Raw genomic sequence first — 20492 nt, forward strand, 5'->3', positions numbered from 1 at the left:
GCATAAAATCAGAGTCTTTCCCCTCTTTTTTTTTTTTAATTCAGAAAATGTTCAGTCCACAAAGAAAATGTACCTCAGTTGGTCCCACAAGGTCTGGCCTTCGTCGAGGCTGCGAAACATCAGAATTCTCTGCATTGCTCATCAGTTTTATAATAAAGCAGATGGTTCATCATGAATGAGTACAAAGACAGAGGATTCATAAGATGCACATGTTTATGTACAGTAGCTCAAACCTGCATGAGTCAGAGAGAGACGCTGTACCTGTTCCTCATGACACATTCGAAACCACAAAATGAATCAACGCTGCGGTGTTGAAACGATGCACTTTGACAAAAATAAAAAATGATTAATTGTACTTCATAGAATTCAGAATACAGAGAGAAGCTATCACACCTATGATCTTCATTTAGCGTCGACACCAAATGTAACTGCAGAATAAAAGTGTGGGTTTGACCTTTTGGTCATTACAAGAAATTAAAAAAAATCAAAAGCTGGGTAACACTTTACTTTAGAGGTCTGCAAATTTCATCACACTTAGGTAATAATTAGACAAAAGTTTTTTCTTATTTCTTTGAAATCAGCAAACAACTTCTTAAAAATAATGTCCAAATTTATTGTCACAAGTCACACTTGGTAGTTTAATGTTTTTTTTTCAGTTTCTTTGAAATTTACTCCAATTTGCAAGGTAAAAAGGTGACGATTAGCAAATAATTTATTTGAAATTAAACCACAACCCACCACAAAATGTTTTTAGAAGTACCCCAACATTTCTGCTATTTCCAGAGAAGCAGGTGATAAATAGCTGCTTAGTTCCTGAATACAGAAGTTAGGTTCATTGTTTCCTCTGATAATAACCTTTAAAATGTTGAGTGAATAATTCGGTTTCCCAATAAGCAGTTGATAGTTAGCAATTTGTTATTTAATTTCACCAAGTTCTTTAATACTGAGTTTGTTGATATGCATGATTGAGATCACATGTAAAATGATAAACCTTTATGATTAGGCCTATAATGTTTTACATGATACCTCAGATGTGATATTCACCAAGAGTGGGGCTGTAAATTGATCTTACCTGATTGTGATAGACACTGTGAGTACAGGCGCACTGCAAAACAGAATCTAGTCAGAAGTTGTGTGAAATTTCGGGGCTGATTTCAAAGGAATAAGAAAAAACTTTGTCTAATTATTACCTAAGTGCGATGAAATTTGCAGACCTCTAAAGTAAAATGTTACCAAAAACTGAATCCACTAAAGACAGAGCTTTAAAAATGGGACAAAATATCTGCTTTAACCAGACCTTAGCATTGTCTTGTGAGTTTGGCACAGCTTTATGAGTCAGCAACGGCACTGACTGAATTATTTGGGCTGTATTTTCAGTTTTGGATGAACTTCTTTTGCCTTCCTTTGCAGCAGCAGTGACGTAGGGTCAAGGCTGACATTAAGGAAGATGATTGTTTTGTAACCACATTTCTTCCTACAAAAAAAAAAAAAAAAAAACACTGCCAGATCTGAGAATTACAGAATGAATGTTTGGATTTTCAGGCCAACGGTGTCTCTGCTAATCAGCGTCAGCCTCCGTGTTCACATCCTCGGCTCTGTCTGTGGACCATCTGTCCAAAAGCCTGAGAGGCTCCAGTGTCAGTCCTTTATCTTTCAGTCTCCCCCTCACCACAGTCCCAGTAGTGATACAAACACTCAGTTCGAGCCCACGGAAGCTCCTGGATACATTCTTCCTCGTTTTTTTTTCATGTTTTGCCTTTTTCTCTGTGACTAACTGGGCTCAAATTGAACAAATATCCTTGAAAAAAAACACCTGAAATTAGAACATTTAACGCATATGTTGGCGGAACATGCAACTATCTCCCAGATCTGCTGATATCTTCTTGAGAAAAAGGCTGAAAACTTGCAAACAATATGTTCTTTTATGTTCCCCCTGTAATCAAAACCAGAGGCAACACTTTTTCATAAACACACATTCCCTCATGGTGATTGTGACAAGGACACTTAAGGAGGATATGGTATGAATATGAGAGAAATGGTTGGCAGACACCTCCTAGTTATCTTCCCATCAAAGTGCTTCATATTTTAAAGTTAAATCTGTACACTATTCACATCAACTTTGTTTGGACACAGAGTAGCATGCTGAGATTCACAGTAAAGTCAGAAAATATTGTATTTTTCCTTCTGAGGAGCCTATATTTTTTTTCAAGGTATGATACGAGTACATTTGGGTCTAGAAGTTTTGCTGATGAAATAAAAAAAAACGTCACGTCACATGGCGTCGCAGTGGAACTCAAGCCCTGAATGGAAACACAGGAAGAGAGCGTCCATCAAAAAGATGCGTCTGTCCTGTAGAGTATACCTGTGTTTATCATCAGCTATGAGCATATGTTGATCTGACGATTTGTCCAAATGTAAAGGACACAGAATGATGGAGTACCTAACATGATGATGTTTTCAGTGCTTCAGACAGCTGTACTCAGGTCTGTTGTCTCTACACAAATAGATGTACAAATAGAAGTACAGATATGTTGTGTAGTTATGTAGGATTGAAACCAGGTGAGGCTGTGTTGGTCACGGTGAGCACGCCCTCACTTCCTGCCTGGCTGAGCTTCTCAGCAGAGCGCAAGTCGCCGTACAGCCTCTCCTCCACTGACACAACCAGCTTCTCAGTCAGGCTGCTCTCTGTCTGCAGGGAAACCTCGGACAGGATCGCCTGACTGCTGTTGTTGTTCCTGTTGTCGACGCGTGGATCCATGAACCTCTTCTGTGAGGTCACGGTGGTCAAAGACTGGCTCGTTGTGCTTTCCGTCTCCGTTCTTGTGGAGACTTGGCAGCCTTCAGCATCACCAGCCGGCTCTGTGCAGCTCTTTGTAGTGTCAGTGCTTTCAGGGGCTGAGCTGGCTGTACTTTCTGTGGCGTCCCCCGTGGCTCCACCACTCGATGGATCTTTGTTCTCCGTGCACTCTTTGGCTGCTTCTTCGCAAGCCGCAACCTCACTGGCTTCTTCATCGGCTGCACTCGCAATGCGTGATAGTGTGCTGTGATACCGTGTGTCCAGAGGGTATCCTGCGCTGTCTCCTCTACGCAGTGGAGTAAACCTCTGTCTCTCCAAAGAGGGGGAGTACCTTCCACCAGCACTTGACCCTGGGTCGCTGTATTGCTTGTGTCTCTGCCACTGCTTCCGAAGGTGGACCCTGGATCGGTGCCGGGTGCGCAGAGGAGAATCCTGTTGATCAAATCGTGGATCATGGCGGAGGAACTCGTTGAACAGAGCGTCTGTCTTCTCATCGATGCTGTAGTCACGACGGCGCAGACGAGGTTTGTGTGGACTACAGGGCTGCTGGACTGGCTTCGTAAGGGGGGACACCAGCTGCGATTGAGACTCGAGTGGTTTTTGAGGATGGAGGGACTTAAGAAGTTGATGTGGTTCCTGAAGGATCAGAGTTTGAGATCGGTCCTTGAGCTTCTTCTCTGTCCCTGTGCTGTGTGTCATTTCATCCTCCAGCTCCTCTTGAAACAGCCGGGCTTCAATGCTCTCGCATACTGAGCCTTTCCTCCCTGAGCTGGTGAAGAACAACCTTCTTTCAGAAGCCGTCTTCCCTCGAGGAGCTCCAGGCATCCCAAAAAGTCGCATTTCCTCTGGAGCCCTTGATGGAGCTTCAATCGAAGCGTAGCCACTGTCCATCTGGAGGAGCTTGCGGTTGCCTGCCTCTCCTTCCCCTACAGCTCCATTTCCCATCTCACTGTCCCCACCCGACGCCCCCCTGGTCCCCACCTCCAGCCCCTCTCCTTCTCCTTCTCCCTCAGGCTCATCGTCCAGGTCTTGGGACAAGCAACTGTCCAGGCCAGAGCGCGCCCCTGCACCACCAAGGGATGAAACGCTGTCAGCATCACTACGGATGGACTCCCGGTCTGTGCTGCTCTGGTCTGAGGAGGCGTACTGTTCCAGAGAGGCTCGCAAGCTCCAGATGTCTCTGTACAGGGAGGGAGGAGCCTCTGAGCTCTCCTGACGAACCATGAAGGTGAGCGATGAGCCTGAGTCTGTCCGCCGCCTGGCTTCAGCTCCAAGCACTACCTCATCCCCATCATCCCCCTCGACCTCAGGGTTCTTCCTTGAATCCTGCGTCATGCTACCTTTTCTTGTGTCCTCAGTTTTCCTCAACAGGTCTTCAAACCTTTCCTGCATGGCGGCGCCTCGTTGTTCCTCAAACAGGTCATCTTCTTCTGCAGATTCCAGTTCAACTTCTGCTGCCTTTGTTTTCCCAACTGCGTCCAACTTTGTTTCTTTTTTACCTCCAGAACCATTCGCTGTGGCTTCCTCGTGTTTCTTGGTTTGACACCCATTAATTGGTGAACAGGGATCCTCTTTTCTAGCCCTGCTGCTGCCACCCACCTCCTCCATGGCCTCCAGGTGTAGCCTGCACAGAGGAAGTTACAGTCAGAAACAGTTCAGGGACTTTCATCATGTTAGTCATGGGATAAAGGGAAAGGGCTGTACCTGCTGAGGAAGACGGAGGACGTGGGTGCAGTGGCAGGATGGGACAAAGACTCTGCAGAGAGCGCCTGGAGGACACTCATTTCACTGGGAGTTTGTGGGAAGGATTCGATGGCGTCAGCGTCGAGAGGAGAAGAGTCTTCTTCTGTCTGGTCTGTGGTTTCACTTGCTGCTCTCTGCCTCTGAAACGGCCTTCTCTTTGGAGATCCTGCAGGAAATCAAACGACATCATGGCTGTCGACTGAACAACTCTTGATACTACTCTTCCACAAAGTTTGACCACACTGGAAGCTCTTTTGTGACACTTGTACAAACCTTTAGCATCCAAGCTAGCGGCGCGGTGACTGCTGTCAAACTTCCACCTCCTGAAGTAAGGTCCCGCTCCCTCCAGACTGGCATGGCGCCGCAGTTTGCTGAAGAAATGCAGAACTGAACTTTGTCCCAGAGCTTGAGCCAACTCCCCTCTTATTGTCCTTTCACCCTCGGCCTCTCCTCTGTCCCCCACAGCCTCCAACTGAAGAGAGACAGAAGAGGAAAATGGAGTAAGGTAGGGACACGTTAAAGGATCTGAGGCAGACAGGCTTGGATGAATTGTGATGGGCAGAGGTAAAATCTCTCAGGGGGACGGCGGTTTGTCATATTGTCACTCATTTGGAGAGATGACTGATGTCACAGTGCATCAGTGCAGCTTTTCACGGCTCTGTTTATGGATTGATCTACAATGAGGACTCCATCTGTAGAGATTAGGCTCTCTACTAGCTTTGCTGGTTAATACGTAAATAAATAAGTTGTAGATTTAGAGAAAAGTAAGTAAAATGTCAGCTTTCATTCAAAACTTCTATGACTCAGTGACAAAATTTCCAATTTTCCTTGGGGAAAGAAAAATAAACCAGTGTAAAGCTCTACAAGAATGTATTAGCCCATCACCCAGTGTTGATGTTGCCACCCCTCCCCTAATTTAACAATATGTATCTGACTACCAAGGGGCCGTTTACGCGACAACAATGTTTTTACCATAATACCAGATGATCGGCTCAACTCTACTTCGGTGGAGATCTCTGTAAAAGTGGCGTCTGGACAAGACAGTTATAGCACCACTCACAGGCCTGGCATGCTTACTACAGTGTTTTCAGTCCATCAGCGTTTGCGTGTAAACACAGATTTCTTTCATTGCGTTTTAGCGTTTTTAGATGAAACATTGTTGTTTAAACGGGGCCCAAGGCACTTTTTATGTTTGTAACACACTTTAGTTATGTATTTGTGTTCCTGAACAGGAAAATATTTTTCAGTAGTTTTAGGTTATTTTTGAAAACTTCTGACCTCTAGGAGAATTCCATTTTTCTGGCTCAAATTTGTGAATCAAAACGTAAAATCAAATTGAAACTCCTCAGCCCTGTTCATTGTGACAATGAAGCGAAGGGAGATCTCTAAAAAACAAAGAATCACAGTTGAAACATTTCATGAGGCTGGGTGGTTTGCTCATTTTTATGACAAGCGGTCTGATAATTTTGTTAAGCACTGAACACGTGGAGGACAAAATACAACCAAACTCCAGAAGCTGTTCTGGGCTAAATGCTAAAGTTAGCTTATACCACGTTCACATGGACAAAGCTAACATGCTTATGTTGAAAGATGCTATGAGGAGGATCTGTTTTAATTGCACTCCCTCGCCACCTTGTGGCCTGCAGTTTCCTCACACTGCTGTAAATTACTTTTAGCGAGGCGTGTGGGGTTTTTGTTTTGTTTTTTTTATTTTGAAAAATCTGGAGATCGGAAAGAACAAATTTTCTTTCTTCAAGACAACTTTTTACTGGATACAATGCGCTGAGGTAAGGTATTTATCAGTACAGTTACGTAGTGCTACTGTTTGAAACATTGTAGTAGCCAGCTATATGTAGCGCTATCAGCAGCCTGGTGCTCTGACGTATCTGCAGGCTAACGTGACAACAAGTAAACACTGTCAGTTTGTAAGTAGTTTAGTATCTGTTTATATGTAGCACAGCTGACAGCCCGGTGCTCTAAGACGTGTCTGTAATGTGTAACGTTAGTGAATCCTGGTTAGCTATGTCCTTCCAGTCATCTACCAATCAGAGCTAACGTAACCTCACTCTTCATTTTATTGATAGACTCTCAAGTTTGAACAGACCACTGCAGAATAACTGCTGACTGTGGGTTGGAATCAACATTATCACAAACAGTTTAGCCCCTGTGTTATAGAGTGATACAGCCCAAGCTAAAGGATAATTAGCCTTTAGCTTGGACTGTTTCACTCTCCTGTTTATCTTTCTTCTGCTCTTCTGTCCTTTTTCTGTCTGACTTTTAGGCTCCTGTTTACACCATCACTACATAATTAATCACAGAAATCGTTTTTAGCAGAGAAAAACACAGATCTCTGTGCTATATCTCTTCTCTCTATTAAACTTCGTCACCCAGCGTGGTGTTGTCATAGAGACCTAGATGTGCCGTAAATCAATCCAGTCCTGCTCGACCCGAACTGGAAGCTAAAAAGCAGCATTTTTAAATAATCTGTAACCAGCAATATTGGAGCTGATAATCTCATTTTAAAGTGTGGATTAAGATCAGGCAGATATCTTGCAAGAAGACTTTTTCAAGATCCCTTCCTAACTCCTCACAGCCCCTTTAACTAACTGGTTTAAATGTTTACCATCTAGTCTGTTAGTATTTACTGATTTGTTGTAGTCATCTTACACTAACCCAGTAACTCTAACCCTAACCCTAACTAACCTAACCTGACCCTGAGCCTAAACACTAACCCTCATCTTCTTGTTTTCCAAACACTGAAAAGTCAACCTGGGAACTATGGAAGTTATTAGGACTCGTGGTTCAGACACCATGGAAGTCCATACCCCAGTGTGTTTGTTACACAATGTTTCATTAAAATGAGTTTCAAATAACTTAGTCTTTTCAACCGGTCACAGTGGTTTAGGGTTATATGGGGTTTTAAGAGTGAAAAGGTGAACTTACTGTCTGGGAGCGTGTGTGTTGTGGTTTCAGGACCAAAGAGGCCGGTCTGGGGCCCTGATCCAGGATAGTGGAGTGATGTGGGTCTCCTGGCAGCCCTCCGCTCAGGCTCTTTCCCTTCCAGTCTGGGACTCTTCTGTCAGTGGGCTGAAGAGAGAAATCAACTCAGGTCAGGGATGAGAAATTCAGTCTGATCTATGAGGGATGTCCCAGCGTGTGCGTTCAGTTACCTGATAGATGGTCAGGGGCAGTTTGGGAGCGCCAGCCTCGCTGATGTTGACGGTGCTGCTCTCTGTTGAGTCACACTCCATAATGGTCAGGATTTTTAAATCACACGGAGCTGGAGGGAGGTGGAGGTGGGTCAGCCTGGCCTTTTTTAGGTGGTGGAAGTCTCCCTCAGTAAGAGTGTACCTGAGAAGTGAATCATCACACCTCACATCATCAATGGCCAGCTGTCCCACAATGTAAATCTGAGCCTTCGCTTTGCTGAGCAGTACCTGCGCCCTTTATCCTGAGTCGTCTTCTCCTGTTCGTAAAGTGCAGATTCATTGAAGGAGACTCTGCGGCCAGTGGATCCAGTGGAGACAAATCGTTCTGACTCTCCATCGTGACAGCTTGAAGCTGAGAGAGCGTCTGATTCATCCAGATGAATGGTGATCTCTGAGTGCCAAAGAAGACAAGGACAGTCAGAGAAAGAGTTAGTTATGAAAGTGGATGAAAAAAATTTATGTAAGAACTGAATAAAAGACCCAGATCTGACCTTGGGTGGGCTGAGAGTCCTCAGCATAGGTTGTGTTTGTCTTCTCGAGGTCATCGCTGGCTCTGTAAGACGGAGAGAAGTTTCAGTTTTTCTGCTCTTACAGAAACAAAAACCCTCCACACATCCCTCACTTTTCATATTCCACCCAGCTTTAATCCTCTGCTGTCACAGTCACGTTGGCTCCTGTAATCCCTGTGTGTGTTTGCAGAAGAATCAAAGCCTGTCAGGTCCCACACAGTGAGTCACCCACCTGGAGTAGCGTCGGCCTCCCATGCAGCAGCGGTGACAGAAGAGGAGCAGCAGGGAGAGCAGCACCAGCGTGCCCCCGGCGAAAACACTCAGCAGCACCAACAGCAGAACATAGTTCTCCACCTGTCCTGCAGAAACAGGCACATCCTGCCGGAGAGCAGCAGAGACAGAGGTAGTGCGTTTAGCCCGAACATTTCATCATGTCCCTTTCAGATAAATGTTTGGTGTAAGTGCTGAAAAACAAATACAAACATTTCCATTTAAAAAGTGGATTTTAAGCTTAAAAGTAAGTGAGGGGATCCTTTAATATAGTTTTACCATTTGAAATGAAATACCGTATCAACCGTACCCCTGCAAAGTGCCCTATCTTTAAAGTTCTTCACAGCCCATCTGGCTGTTCAGCTACGAGTCTGGGTGTACTCAAGGCTTTTGGTTTCCTCTCCAAGGTTGCCAAAAGTCTGCTCATCAGGGATCAAAGACAGGTCTTCAGCAGAAAGTTCAGTCTTAACTTCCTGATATTACTTTTTTTATTTTTGCTGTACAGACTGGGATGCTTCTAAAAACATTTTGTGGTAGGTTGTGATTTAATTTCAAATAAATTATTTGCTAATCGTCATCTTCTTACCTTCAATTTGGAGTAAAATTCAAAGAAACTGGAAAAAAAACAGTAATCTACCAATTGTGACTTACTCATTTGGACATTATTTTAAAGAAGTTATGTGCTAATTTCAAAGAAATAACAAAAAATGTCTAATTATTACTTTAGTGTGATGAAATTTGCAGACTTCTAAAGTAAAGTGTTACCGAAGAATATTGAAACTTTGTCACTTTATGCTGCTGTTATTGTTAGATGCCCTGTATTTGTAGAATGAGTCAAGATTGGTAATCTTTTAGTCTGTTGTTAAAAAAGTTATGAATCATTCAGCCTCATGTTATACCAATAGGACTAGAGAATGATTTTGGGAAAGAGTTTTTTGTCTTCTATTTAACAGGGGTTAAAGTACAGCCAATGGTACTTGGAAAGTTAAGGCGGCGCAGCCCATTGATGCGTTGCAGCACCACTCCTTGGCCTAAACCATGGAGAGAAATTGCCATCTGATGCACTAAAATTTTATCAAATCTGCTTTTAAACCAATATAGTAACAGTGCTATGTCTACAGTGGAGTAAATAAGTATTGAATGCATCAACTTTGTTCTCATCATATTTATTTCCAAAGATGCAATTCAAACAAAATTTCTACCAGACATTGGTATTCACTCAAATAATCCACACATGAAAAGAAATCACAACGGTCAGATTCATAAATAATGATTATGTGGAATTAAGTGCGATAACACAGGAAAAAAGTATTGAACACGCTAACTGAGACTCATCTAACACTTAGTGGAGAAGCTTTTGTTTGCAATGACAGCTTCCAGACGCTTCTTGTATGTTTGAACTAATCGCCCACACTGCTCAGGTGTGATTTTGGCCCATTCCTCTGCACTGATTGTCTTTAAATCTTGAATATTCTTTGGTGCCCTCTGGTGAACCCTTTTCTTTAGTTCTTTCCACAAATGTTCAATTGGATTTAAGTCAGGTGATTGACTAGGCCATTCTAACAGATTGATTTTCTTTTTTTGAAACCATTTGAGAGTCAACTTTGCCGTGTGCTTTGGATCGTTGTCCTGCTGGAAGGTCCAGCCACGTCTCATCTTCATCACCCTGGTGGATGGCAGCAGATTCATATAGAGAATTTCCCCATACATGGCTCCATTCATTGCTCCGTCAATTATATGAAGTTTGCCAACATCATGAGATGAGAAACAACCCCATGCCATGATGCTTCACCTCCAAAATTCACTGTTGGTGTAGTGTTTTTTGGTGATGTGCAGTGACATTTCTCCTCCAAACATGGTCTGTAGTATGACAGCCCAAAAGTTAAATTTTGGTCTCATCTGACCAGACAACATTCTCCCAGTATTCTACAGGCTTGTCAGGCTGCTGTTAAGCAAACTTTAAACCAGCTTCAACATGCCTTTCCTTGAGGAATGGAGTCTTGTGGGCTGAGCGTCCATGGAGGCCATGGCGGTGGAGTGCATTGCCTATTGTTTTCTCTGTAACAATTGTACCTGCTGCCTCCAAGTCTTTCTGGAGCACTTTCCTTGGCTCGTTGAGAACTCTTCTGACTATCTTTCTGACTCCCTGGTCAGAAATCTTGCAAGGAGCTCCTGTGTGTGGCCTGTTGACGGTAAGGTGGTGCTTCTTCCACTTGTGAATAATGGCCCCAACGGTGCTGACTGGAATATTCAGGTGCTTTGATATAAGTCTGTAACCAGTTCCATTCTGATGCTGAGCAACAATCAGGTTGTGAATGTCTTCAGAGAGCTCTTTGCCTTTACCCATCATGAGGTGTGTAGTATTTAACTGCTTGGTGAAAAAATGACCTTTTTTATAGGACCATCAATTTGCTCTAGCCCAGCTGATGTTGGTTTGCACTAATTGGAAGTTCAAGTAATAATTACTGACAGATTTCAGGTGGTATGGTGCATTTCCTTGCCATAGTATACAGCCTTTCCATGGTGTGTTCAATACTTTTTTCCTGTGTTATTGTACTTAATTCCACATAATTACTATTTATGGACCTGAACGTTGTGATTTCTTTTCATGTGTGGATTATTGAAGTTCATACCGATGTCTGGAAGAAATTTTGTTTAAATTGCAGCTTTGGAAATAAATGTGATGAGAAAAAAGTTGACATATTAAATACTTATTTTCCCCACTGTATATAGCAATAATTATTTACCAACTTTTGTAATTTAAAACCTCCCAAAATTGAAATACTGGCTCCATCCATGTCACTATTGGTGCACACTGTACCAGGGACTTTTTTCTAACTCAGCAATTAGAGGATATTAAGATCACAAGCTCGCCCAATCAGGAGCACAGCTCAGCTCACATGACTGAGGGGCACTCTGTAGCTGTACTTGAAGCCCCAGCCACTGCCAATATGGCTGTGATAGCCGATCTGCTTCAAAAATCTGTTTCGGAAACAGACAGATGACGTCAGGGAAAATACATCCATTAATTATAGAGTCTATAGTCAGGAATGGATTCTTCTCCTCTCCAGCTCTTCAGCGCTGAGGAATGTCACTGTCACATTACGCTGTCAGATAAGCACCAGAATATTTAATAACGGGGGAAATTAGCACCAAAAGACGTCATGAAGTCCCCACTCCACAGCGATTCCTATCCACATGCACACTTGTATACATCTTGCCTGCTTACACACACACACACACGCACACGCACACACACACAGCTACTCTCCCTGATTAATACTCTCATTCTTGGCTGAGCGAGCTTGGGGATGCTAATCGAAACGTCAGCGAGACCCTTAATTCAATTTCTCTGCTCTTCTGAATGAGAGGGAAATGAGGCCTCGCAGGCTAAAAATGGAAATTTGGAGGAGGACGAGGATGCAGACACACATGAGCAATCCCCACACAAGACTTTCCTGGCTCTTCCTCTGATGTCAGTATCAAAAGAAAGCGGAAAATAACCGAGCTCCTCTTACCACCACAAACAGGAAACTCCACCATTGCAACATTAAGCATTTAAGACGTTAAAGGTTGCTCTGCTTTGGAGGGAGAAGCCCCTCACAGAGCACGGACTGACCTTTAAATGAAGATGAACTTAACCGGAGGAGCAGCAGAGTGATTTTCTTTGGTCTAACCAGCAATTATGAGCCCCATGTCAGACACAGAATAGTCTGTAAAAACCCATTAATGTGCTCTGAAGTGGGATGAAGTAGAAAACAGAAGGTGCATGTGTGTCATAAAGAGCAAGAACAGCTGTTTTTATGTTGACTCTGCGCTCGCTGTAAATGATGGAGGTGGTTCCTTAAAAAATGCATCAATCAATCAGTGTCAGCTTCAATCACACGCCCAATCCAACAGCACACAGTCGCTGCACGGAGAAAGCAAACAAAAAAAGGCTGACGTAGTGAATGTGTACTTCACAGAGAATAAAAAACAATATTTTTTCCTCTTTTCATCCAACCTGAAAGCTGCCTAAGGTTAGAACATGTTAAACTGGGTCTCATGTCACATAAACGTGCACGCAGAGAACATGTTTACATTCAGTGGATTCTGCTGCAGCCCACTCTCAGCTGAGGTATATCTGTAGATACAGCATCTTGTTTTCAAAGCTGTGAAGGTTGTGTGAATGATGAAAAAAGCTGCATAAAAATGCACATATTGATTAAATCTGTTGTTTTGACAAGCTCAGCCAAACAGGAAGAGCAACACAATCAATCAGCTGAGAGACATGTTTCTAACTCACACACGGTGGAAGCAAACGACTGTCACTTCTTCCAACACGCAGACACAGGCTTCACTGCAAAAAATCTGAAATCTTATCAAGTGTTTTTGTCTAATTTTCAGAAGAAAATGTCTTTTTAGACTAAATATGAGCCACATTCACCTGAGCAGTCCAGAAAAGTGTCTTGTTTCAAGTTATTTAAAGGCAAAAATTAGGTCTGAATTGCTTGTAGCAAGTAAAATAAGTCTGCTAATGGAACAAGAGAAAAGTTACCTGTATTAAGACGTTATTCTGCTTTCAAGCATTTTTTTCATTTGTTACAAGCAGTTTAGACCTCATTTTTGTCTTTAAATAACTTAAAAAAAAGACATTTTTCTGGACTGACCAGTTGAATGTGGCTCAAAATCAAGTATAAATCAGTTTTTTCTTAAAATAAGACAAAAACACTTGATAAGATTTCAGTTTTTTGCAATGGTTAACTGTCTGTTGTACTTGGTGGCTTTTACTGGCTGCTGATTGGTTGAAATTCTAAGCTGGGCTCCTGTGTTAAGTATATAAGTATATCGATCGAACATCTACACACTCAAGGTGATGTAAAGGTGAGGACAAAGTCAGTGGGTGGTGTACGCAGTCATACTCACGGTGGAGTTGTCGGTCAGACTTGTCAGAACAGGTGAATCATTGCTCATGGTCCAGGTCAGCGTGAGTGAACCCTGTTGAGGACAGGAGGTAAAGTCAGAAAAGGCTGGACCTGTTTATTTTAAAAATATCAAAGGAGAAAAACTACAGTGGCTCCACCTGGAGTCCTGCCCTTCATCCTAAAACACATTTTAAAACTCAATCCAAAAGTACTTGATTTTTCTGCTGTGAAATCAGACCTGTGTAGACTAAGATGTTTCAGACCACTTCTCTAAAAGCCGAAACACGGGGGCCTCAAGTGGACTACCTATCAAAAACTACAGTTCCCAGCTGCTTCCCCAAACCCCTTGATGCCTGTTGTCGCAAATTTGGGATATACCCTGTCAGGCCTTGAAGCAGCTGAAATGACCTTTATATCTCATTCTTACCAATTGATTCATATTTTACACAAACCAAAGATCGTATCAGGATAGAATAGAACTTTGTTGTCATTTTAACAAGTACAACGAAATCAACATCACAGCAGCAATCAAAAAAACAAAAGTATGAAAGTGTTTAGAAAGTGCAAAAAGGTCCATAAGAAAACAGATGATGACAGCTTGTCCATCATCCTCCAGTTCAGCCAGCCTCCACCTCCACAGGGTCCAGGACTGAGCTTCTTCAGCAGTCTGTTCAGTCTCTGTCTCCTGGATCCTGTCTGCTCACAGCAGGTGAAGCTCTTCCAATGTGGCGTTGGTGTCTGATGTTAGCTCTGTTAGCCATGTCTGTGAATAGCATGAAGCTACTCTGCCCTCTGGTATTCCCTCTGCTGCTGGGTTAGCACAGCTAGCTCGTCCATCTTATTGGAGATATATCTTACGTTCCCAATAACGATGGATGGACGGACAGGTCGATGTCGTCACCTCTTAGCTCACACTTAAGTACCAGCACTTTGTCTTCACCTCCTTCTCCTTACCTTATGGGAAGACATCAGGCCTTGCACCAGTTAGCATTGATATGCTACAGGCTGCTAACAGCTGATTTTACATATAAGCAATGCAGCCATGGTTACATATAGGATCTCCAGACAAACACAGGAGAAAAAGTAGTAAAAATATCACTGAAGCCACAAAAAGTTTGGTGACCATGACCAACAAATGAGTCATACAAAGTAATGATCCGCTCCAAATACAAAGATTCCGAAAAAGAGACGGAAGAAATTACAAGAAACGGACAAAGAAGAGAGAGCTGCTGCAACAGGCAGCCACAGCCAAAAGGGCAGCGCCTAGCAACATGAGATCCACTATGTTACAATAAATTGGTAAGGAGATGAACTTCTCATATATATATATATATATATATATATATATATATATATATATACTGTATATATATATATACTGTATATATATATATATATGTATATATATATATATATATATATATATATATATATATATATATATATATATATATATATATATATATATATATATACAATATATATATATATATATGTATATATATATATATATATATATATATATATATATATATATATATATATATATATATATATATATATATATATACAGTATATATATATATATGTATATATATATATATATATATATATATATATATATATATATATATATATATATATATATATATATATATATATACAGTATATATATATATATATATATGTATATATATATATATATATATATATATATATATATATATATATATATATATATATATATATATATATATATACATATATATATATATATATACAGTATATATATATATATACAGTATATATATATATATCAACAGTTACAAACTTTTTTGAATAAATTAGACTCAAATTAGTTTCTGTTTTGTAATATTAGTATTAGTAGCTGAAAACAACATGCGTTTATGATATTTTGATCATTTACGCAAATTTTTCATTTGTCATTTTTTTGATTACGTATCATCACAGCTCATTTGAGTATAAATGTTACTCATAATCTCACATTTTCAAGGGATGAACTGTTAATAATCAAACCTTGTTATGGCAACATCCACTGAAGTAAGAGGTGTAAATGAGAAGGCCTCTTTTTGTGCTCACAGTTATCACTCACTGTCCCAGAGGTGTGGTGTCAGCTATGTGGGGTCCTCATGATGATGATGATGATGGTGATGATGGACCCTGAAAAGCTATTTTTGTTTCACATTCACAGAGAAATGCCTTGTATGTTTCTGAGGCTTTGGTCAGTATCTTTTTTTGCAGTTTAAGCTTTATTCTTTCCTCCAATGAAAAGGGAAAACGTCTTTAAGAATTCAAGAATTCCTTTTGTACTTTTCCTCTTGCTCACACACAAAGAGATCGTGAGCAGCAGAAAGAGAAGAATTACAAAGGTACACAAAATGTGAAAGGTAGTTGTTGTAAAGTAATTTTTAAGGTTTTGGTGTTACTTTTTGGAAATTTGAACTCATGGCCTCATCGTTGCAAAAACCCTGACTGTCCACTCGATGTCCTGACACGTGGTCTCAAACATGCAATTAGGCAGCATCTGCCATTAGATGGTCCTCGCCTGCTAATTTCCTCGTCTGTCAAACCCCCACTGTCAATAATTAAGATCTTCTGTCACGATTTTAACTTCATCGATCCACAGAAAAGGTGAATTTACTGACGTCACCAGGTTTTTATCTCAAAGCAACACAAGATTGTCAGGAAACATTTCATTCATCCTGGAGAAATGATGAAAGACAAAGAAAGCAGAAGAATCACCATGACTGTTTATACTGAGAGAAGCTTGTGTAACATAGATCTATGACTGCAAACACACACACACACACACACAGAAACACACACACACACACTCGGCCGCACACTCCCTCACCATGTGCGAGTCATGTTTTATGTAACATCTCGTACATATAATGGCTCAAGGTAACTATGATGAGTACGAAGCTCTGAATAGAATGAACACTCCAACAATAGACACCACACACACACACACACACACACACACACACACACACTCACACACACACACACACACACACACACACACACACACATCTAAAAGAGTTATGATTGCACAAAAATAAGAAAATACTTTTACACATACATTGTGGGAGAAAATTAGTTCTTTTAAAGGAAGACATAACGAGTTTTTATCTGAGCATTTTTTTAACAAATGTTGAAAAATTACACACTAGCTGAAGCTTTTACAAGATTCTGGAGAAAAAGTTTGTCCATTACACTTTTTGAATGTCAGAATTGTTCAAAGCCACCTCACTGAGGAATTCAACTATTAAATCCTTGTATCTATTTTATTGTTGAAGATACAAAGGCCGTCCTTGCTTGCAGTCTTTTTCTTTTTCTAACGGTCCAACAACATTACCATCACAGTTAAAGACACAGTCGTCCATTGAAATTCATTTTACTGAACTCACTAACAGAACCACACCTGATAGTTAAACATCCTCCCATCCCACACGACTATTCTCCTCAGTCAGTTAGCATCCATTTAATTCAATCTTTTGGTCATCACTTTCTGCAATCATTTTACTCTGCCAGAACAATTTAAGATTTGTTTCTAAATTCAACATGTACTGTAATCCATTAGATTAATCCACAATGGGTTAGTCATTATAATCCCTGATGGCACACCAAACAGAATCCAAACCCACACACAAATTAAATTTAAATTCTTGTTTTCCTCCAAAGTTTTTCTTTTTCTTTTTTTTTTTTCGTTTCAAAAAAAGTTATAAAATAAAGCTGACTGGATTTTGAGGATTTGTCGTAAAATGACACAGAACACAACCAGTGCTATAACAAAAACTTAAAAACATTTAAAGATTTGAAGTTATCAACACTGAGCGGTTCTTTCTCACTCAGTAGAGAAGTGAAGCTTAAAGCCACACACGGTGTACTCATGTTCAACTAGAAGCCAGTGTGAGAAGCAGGAATGTGAGTCTTTCTTACATCCAAGGTTTTTTCAAGACACAAAGGGAAAATTGTGCTTTACATATTTGTATTACTTTTATAACAATTATGGATGAAAAATATTTAGTAGTTTGTTTTATATAATCAACCATGATTCAACTTTTATCACTGACTCATATATTAATGATTTTATCACTGAATAATAAAGTCATTTATTCAGAATAACTTTTATATATTTACTACAGTAGACGTGTGGGGACCTATCCCTTTACCTCCTTTGTTTCCTTTTTTTTCATAAATCTCCTTCACTTCCCTTTCCCTCTTTTCTTATCCTTTTGATCTTTTTCTCAGTTCTCATTTTCTTCCGTCTTAATATATTTCCTTTCTTATTTCTTTATTATTATTATTATTGTTATTATTATTATTGTTATTATTATCATTATTATTATCATATTTATTATTTGTGTAAATTATCATTATTATTATTATTATTATTATTATTATTATTATTATTATTATTATTATTATTATTATTATTATTATTGAGTTTTTGGAAAAGTAGCAGCAGAGGTTTTATTGTTTTGACAGATTAGCTTTTTAGCTTTACTTTTAGAACACTCTCTCTTACACACACACACACACACACACACACACACACACACACACACACACACACACACACACACACACACAGCCGGATTAAATCCTGAGTGCGTCCAGAGGTGCGCGTTTGCAACGGTGTTACATCCTGACTTGCTTTCTCTAACCACACAGAGCGCAGGAGACGGACAGACAGGTGGACAGACAGACGGGCGGATGGAGCAGGCTCGGACAGACAGGCAGACAGACTCAGAGCTACTTTCTAGTTAATTCCACCAGCTGACCGGGACGATGTTTGGGATGTTTATGAGCAGCATCAGGGATACAAGGAGGGAGACAGGGAAGGAGGAGGAGGGGGAGGCGATGGTGTCCAGATGTGCAGGGTCTTACGGTGTATGCAGGCGGTGTTGAGGCTCCGTGCAGGCGGACTACAGAGACCCGCTGCAGCCGGCGGCGCGCGGCAGCAGCAGCAGCAGCAGCCTCAGCATCATCATCAGCATCAGAAGCATCTTCCTCTCTCCTCTGAAAACCCTCCGATCACAGCTGTCCCGCATCTCCGCGTCGTGTGCTCTCAGCCTGAGAGGAACAACACATCACGATCAGTCTCACATGCGCCGCACTCCGCTGTCCGCTCACACTAACATCCCCGAGTCAAACCACCTATCCAAACATCTTACATAATGAAATAGTGACACACTTCACGCGTGCCGGTCCGTGGACTGCTCCTGGTGTGAACGGGGTAAAAGATGGGACTCACCCGGGTGAAGTGTCCGTGAGAAGCGGCGCTCCACAGGCAGCCTGCCCCCTCTGCATACTTTAATTCAAGCTTCAAATGAAGACCGTAGTTATGAATGAAACCACACGCTATTAGACACACCCACCGCCCGCTCCCGATGCACCACGTGACCTGCACTGATGATGATGATGATGATGATGATGATGATGATGATGATGATGATGATGATGATGGTGGTGGTGGTGGTGGTGGTGTTTGTGGTGATGATGATGAGAGATGGAGGAGACAAAACCAACCCACTGTCTCAGCTCTTTGATCATGAATGGCGGCAGCTGATCTGACTGAGTGGTTGTTTTTATTTATATAAATTAATGATCGTTTATTTATATGCATATCATTTATAGACAAACGAATAACTTTATTTATTTATTTATTTTCTATTAATTCATTTTCTATTTATTCTTTTCTATTTAGGACTTGAAAGAATAGCGGTGATTTTTAATTCTCGCTTTCACCACGAGGGGGCAGCGTTGCACTGTTTGTTGGGTTAGGTGCCCTTCAATAGTCCAAAACAAGAGTTAAGTATGACTCAAGCCTAATTACATAACTAAATCAAATGTTATCCCATAGTAGTCATATGGTATTTAGCAGAAGAAATTAATAAATTAACAGGAGTAGTCATGGTAACAGGGCAGCATGGTGGTGCAGAGGTCAGCCTGATTCCTGGCTCGACAGGTGCCTCTCTGTGATGCTCTCTCTGTGCACACTTGGGTTCTGTCTAGCTTCCTCCCTAAAATAAAACTCTTTGAGATGAGACTCTGCAAGATTGAATAGTGCAACAATTTCAGAAAACTGTTCCTGAGCTTTATAAACTTTGTCAGTGAGCAGAAATGCAGGTTAATGTGCAAAATGAAACCATGAATAAACATTATCCATATCAGTAACTTAGGGCCCAAGCTCATTTAAGCTGAGCTGAGAACAAGGGAAAACATTTTTGACAAAGTGAAATAAAACCGTGTCTTTGGAAATCATAGACTTGGCATCTTCTGCTGTAAAATGGAGAGGGACTGGCTAACTCTTTATCAGCACACCACCACTGATGCTGGAAAATATTTACATGTTTTGGAGCAACATGCGCTGCTATCCAAAAGATGCTGTTTCTGAAAAAGATGCCCAAACACATTCTGCACGTATTTCAACAGCATGGTGCTGTGGTAGAAGAGTCTGGGTACCAAACTGACCTGCCTACAGTTCTGATACATCCCTCCAAAAATGTTGGTGCATCATGACATGAAAAACGCAACAAAAGAGACTGAGCATCTGAAATCCTATACCAGGCAGGAACATTTCACTTTTAAAATTCCAGAAACTAGTCTCCTAAAGAGGAGGAAATCACACACAACTGCAAACATGTTCCTGTCCCAACTTTTTGCCTCCATTTCACAGATGGAGGAGCGAATGAAGGAGTTTAAGGATGTGTCATCAGCAAAGAGACAGCAGGTCGAAACTCTGCCTGTATGAAAACAGAACTTGAGTCTGAGCTAGAAAGTTAAATATCTGAGAAACCTATTTTAGGTTAAACTATAAAAACACTTTCTACTTAAACTTTAGCAAACTAACACAGACTGAAACATCTGTTTGTGTGACAGAAACAGCAGCACACACGTCTAGTTTGGTTCCACTGTTGGACTCAGATCAGAGAAACTACAGTGCCCTACATGTATTTACTCAGTGGACCTACCCGACATAATGAAGCCTTTTGGGGAAATGAGGCCTTACTCTTTTTGGATGGATATA

The 20492-nt window shown here is 41.1% G+C and overlaps 1 protein-coding gene across 2 annotated transcripts; it reads right to left on the minus strand.

Moving 5' to 3' along the window:
- Positions 1 to 22: 22 nt before the first annotated feature.
- cbarpa (CACN subunit beta associated regulatory protein a) lies at positions 23 to 18886 on the minus strand. Of its 2 annotated transcripts, none has more exons than XM_074689613.1 (11): positions 18717 to 18886; positions 18350 to 18535; positions 13434 to 13505; positions 8491 to 8636; positions 8241 to 8302; positions 7978 to 8140; positions 7711 to 7891; positions 7484 to 7627; positions 4814 to 5012; positions 4502 to 4706; positions 23 to 4421 (listed from the first exon to the last, which is right to left on the minus strand). In XM_074689613.1, the coding sequence occupies exons 3-11, from the start codon at positions 13479 to 13481 to the stop codon at positions 2540 to 2542; spliced, it is 3030 nt and encodes a 1009-aa protein (XP_074545714.1). In that variant the 5' UTR covers positions 13482 to 13505; positions 18350 to 18535; positions 18717 to 18886; the 3' UTR covers positions 23 to 2539. The 2 variants fall into 2 exon arrangements, with proteins under 2 accessions (XP_074545714.1, XP_074545715.1); XM_074689614.1 differs by lacking the exon at positions 18717 to 18886 and adding an exon at positions 18637 to 18673.
- Positions 18887 to 20492: the final 1606 nt, after the last annotated feature.

Source organism: Halichoeres trimaculatus, unplaced genomic scaffold, assembly GCF_033239565.1.
Source record: "Halichoeres trimaculatus isolate MK-OKI-2021-1 unplaced genomic scaffold, fHalTri1.1 fHalTri1_scaffold_15, whole genome shotgun sequence".
Lineage (NCBI taxonomy): Eukaryota > Metazoa > Chordata > Actinopteri > Labriformes > Labridae > Halichoeres > Halichoeres trimaculatus.

Coding starts and splice junctions, on each gene's coding strand:
- cbarpa (XM_074689613.1), bottom strand. CDS start 13,481: ATGAGCAATGATTCACCTGTTCTGACAAGTCTGACCGACAACTCCACC. Junction 7,628..7,710: donor TGCCCCTGACCATCTATCAG/GTAACTGAACGC, acceptor TTCTCTCTTCAG/CCCACTGACAGAAGAGTCCC. Junction 5,013..7,483: donor AACACACACGCTCCCAGACA/GTAAGTTCACCT, acceptor GTCTCTCTTCAG/TTGGAGGCTGTGGGGGACAG.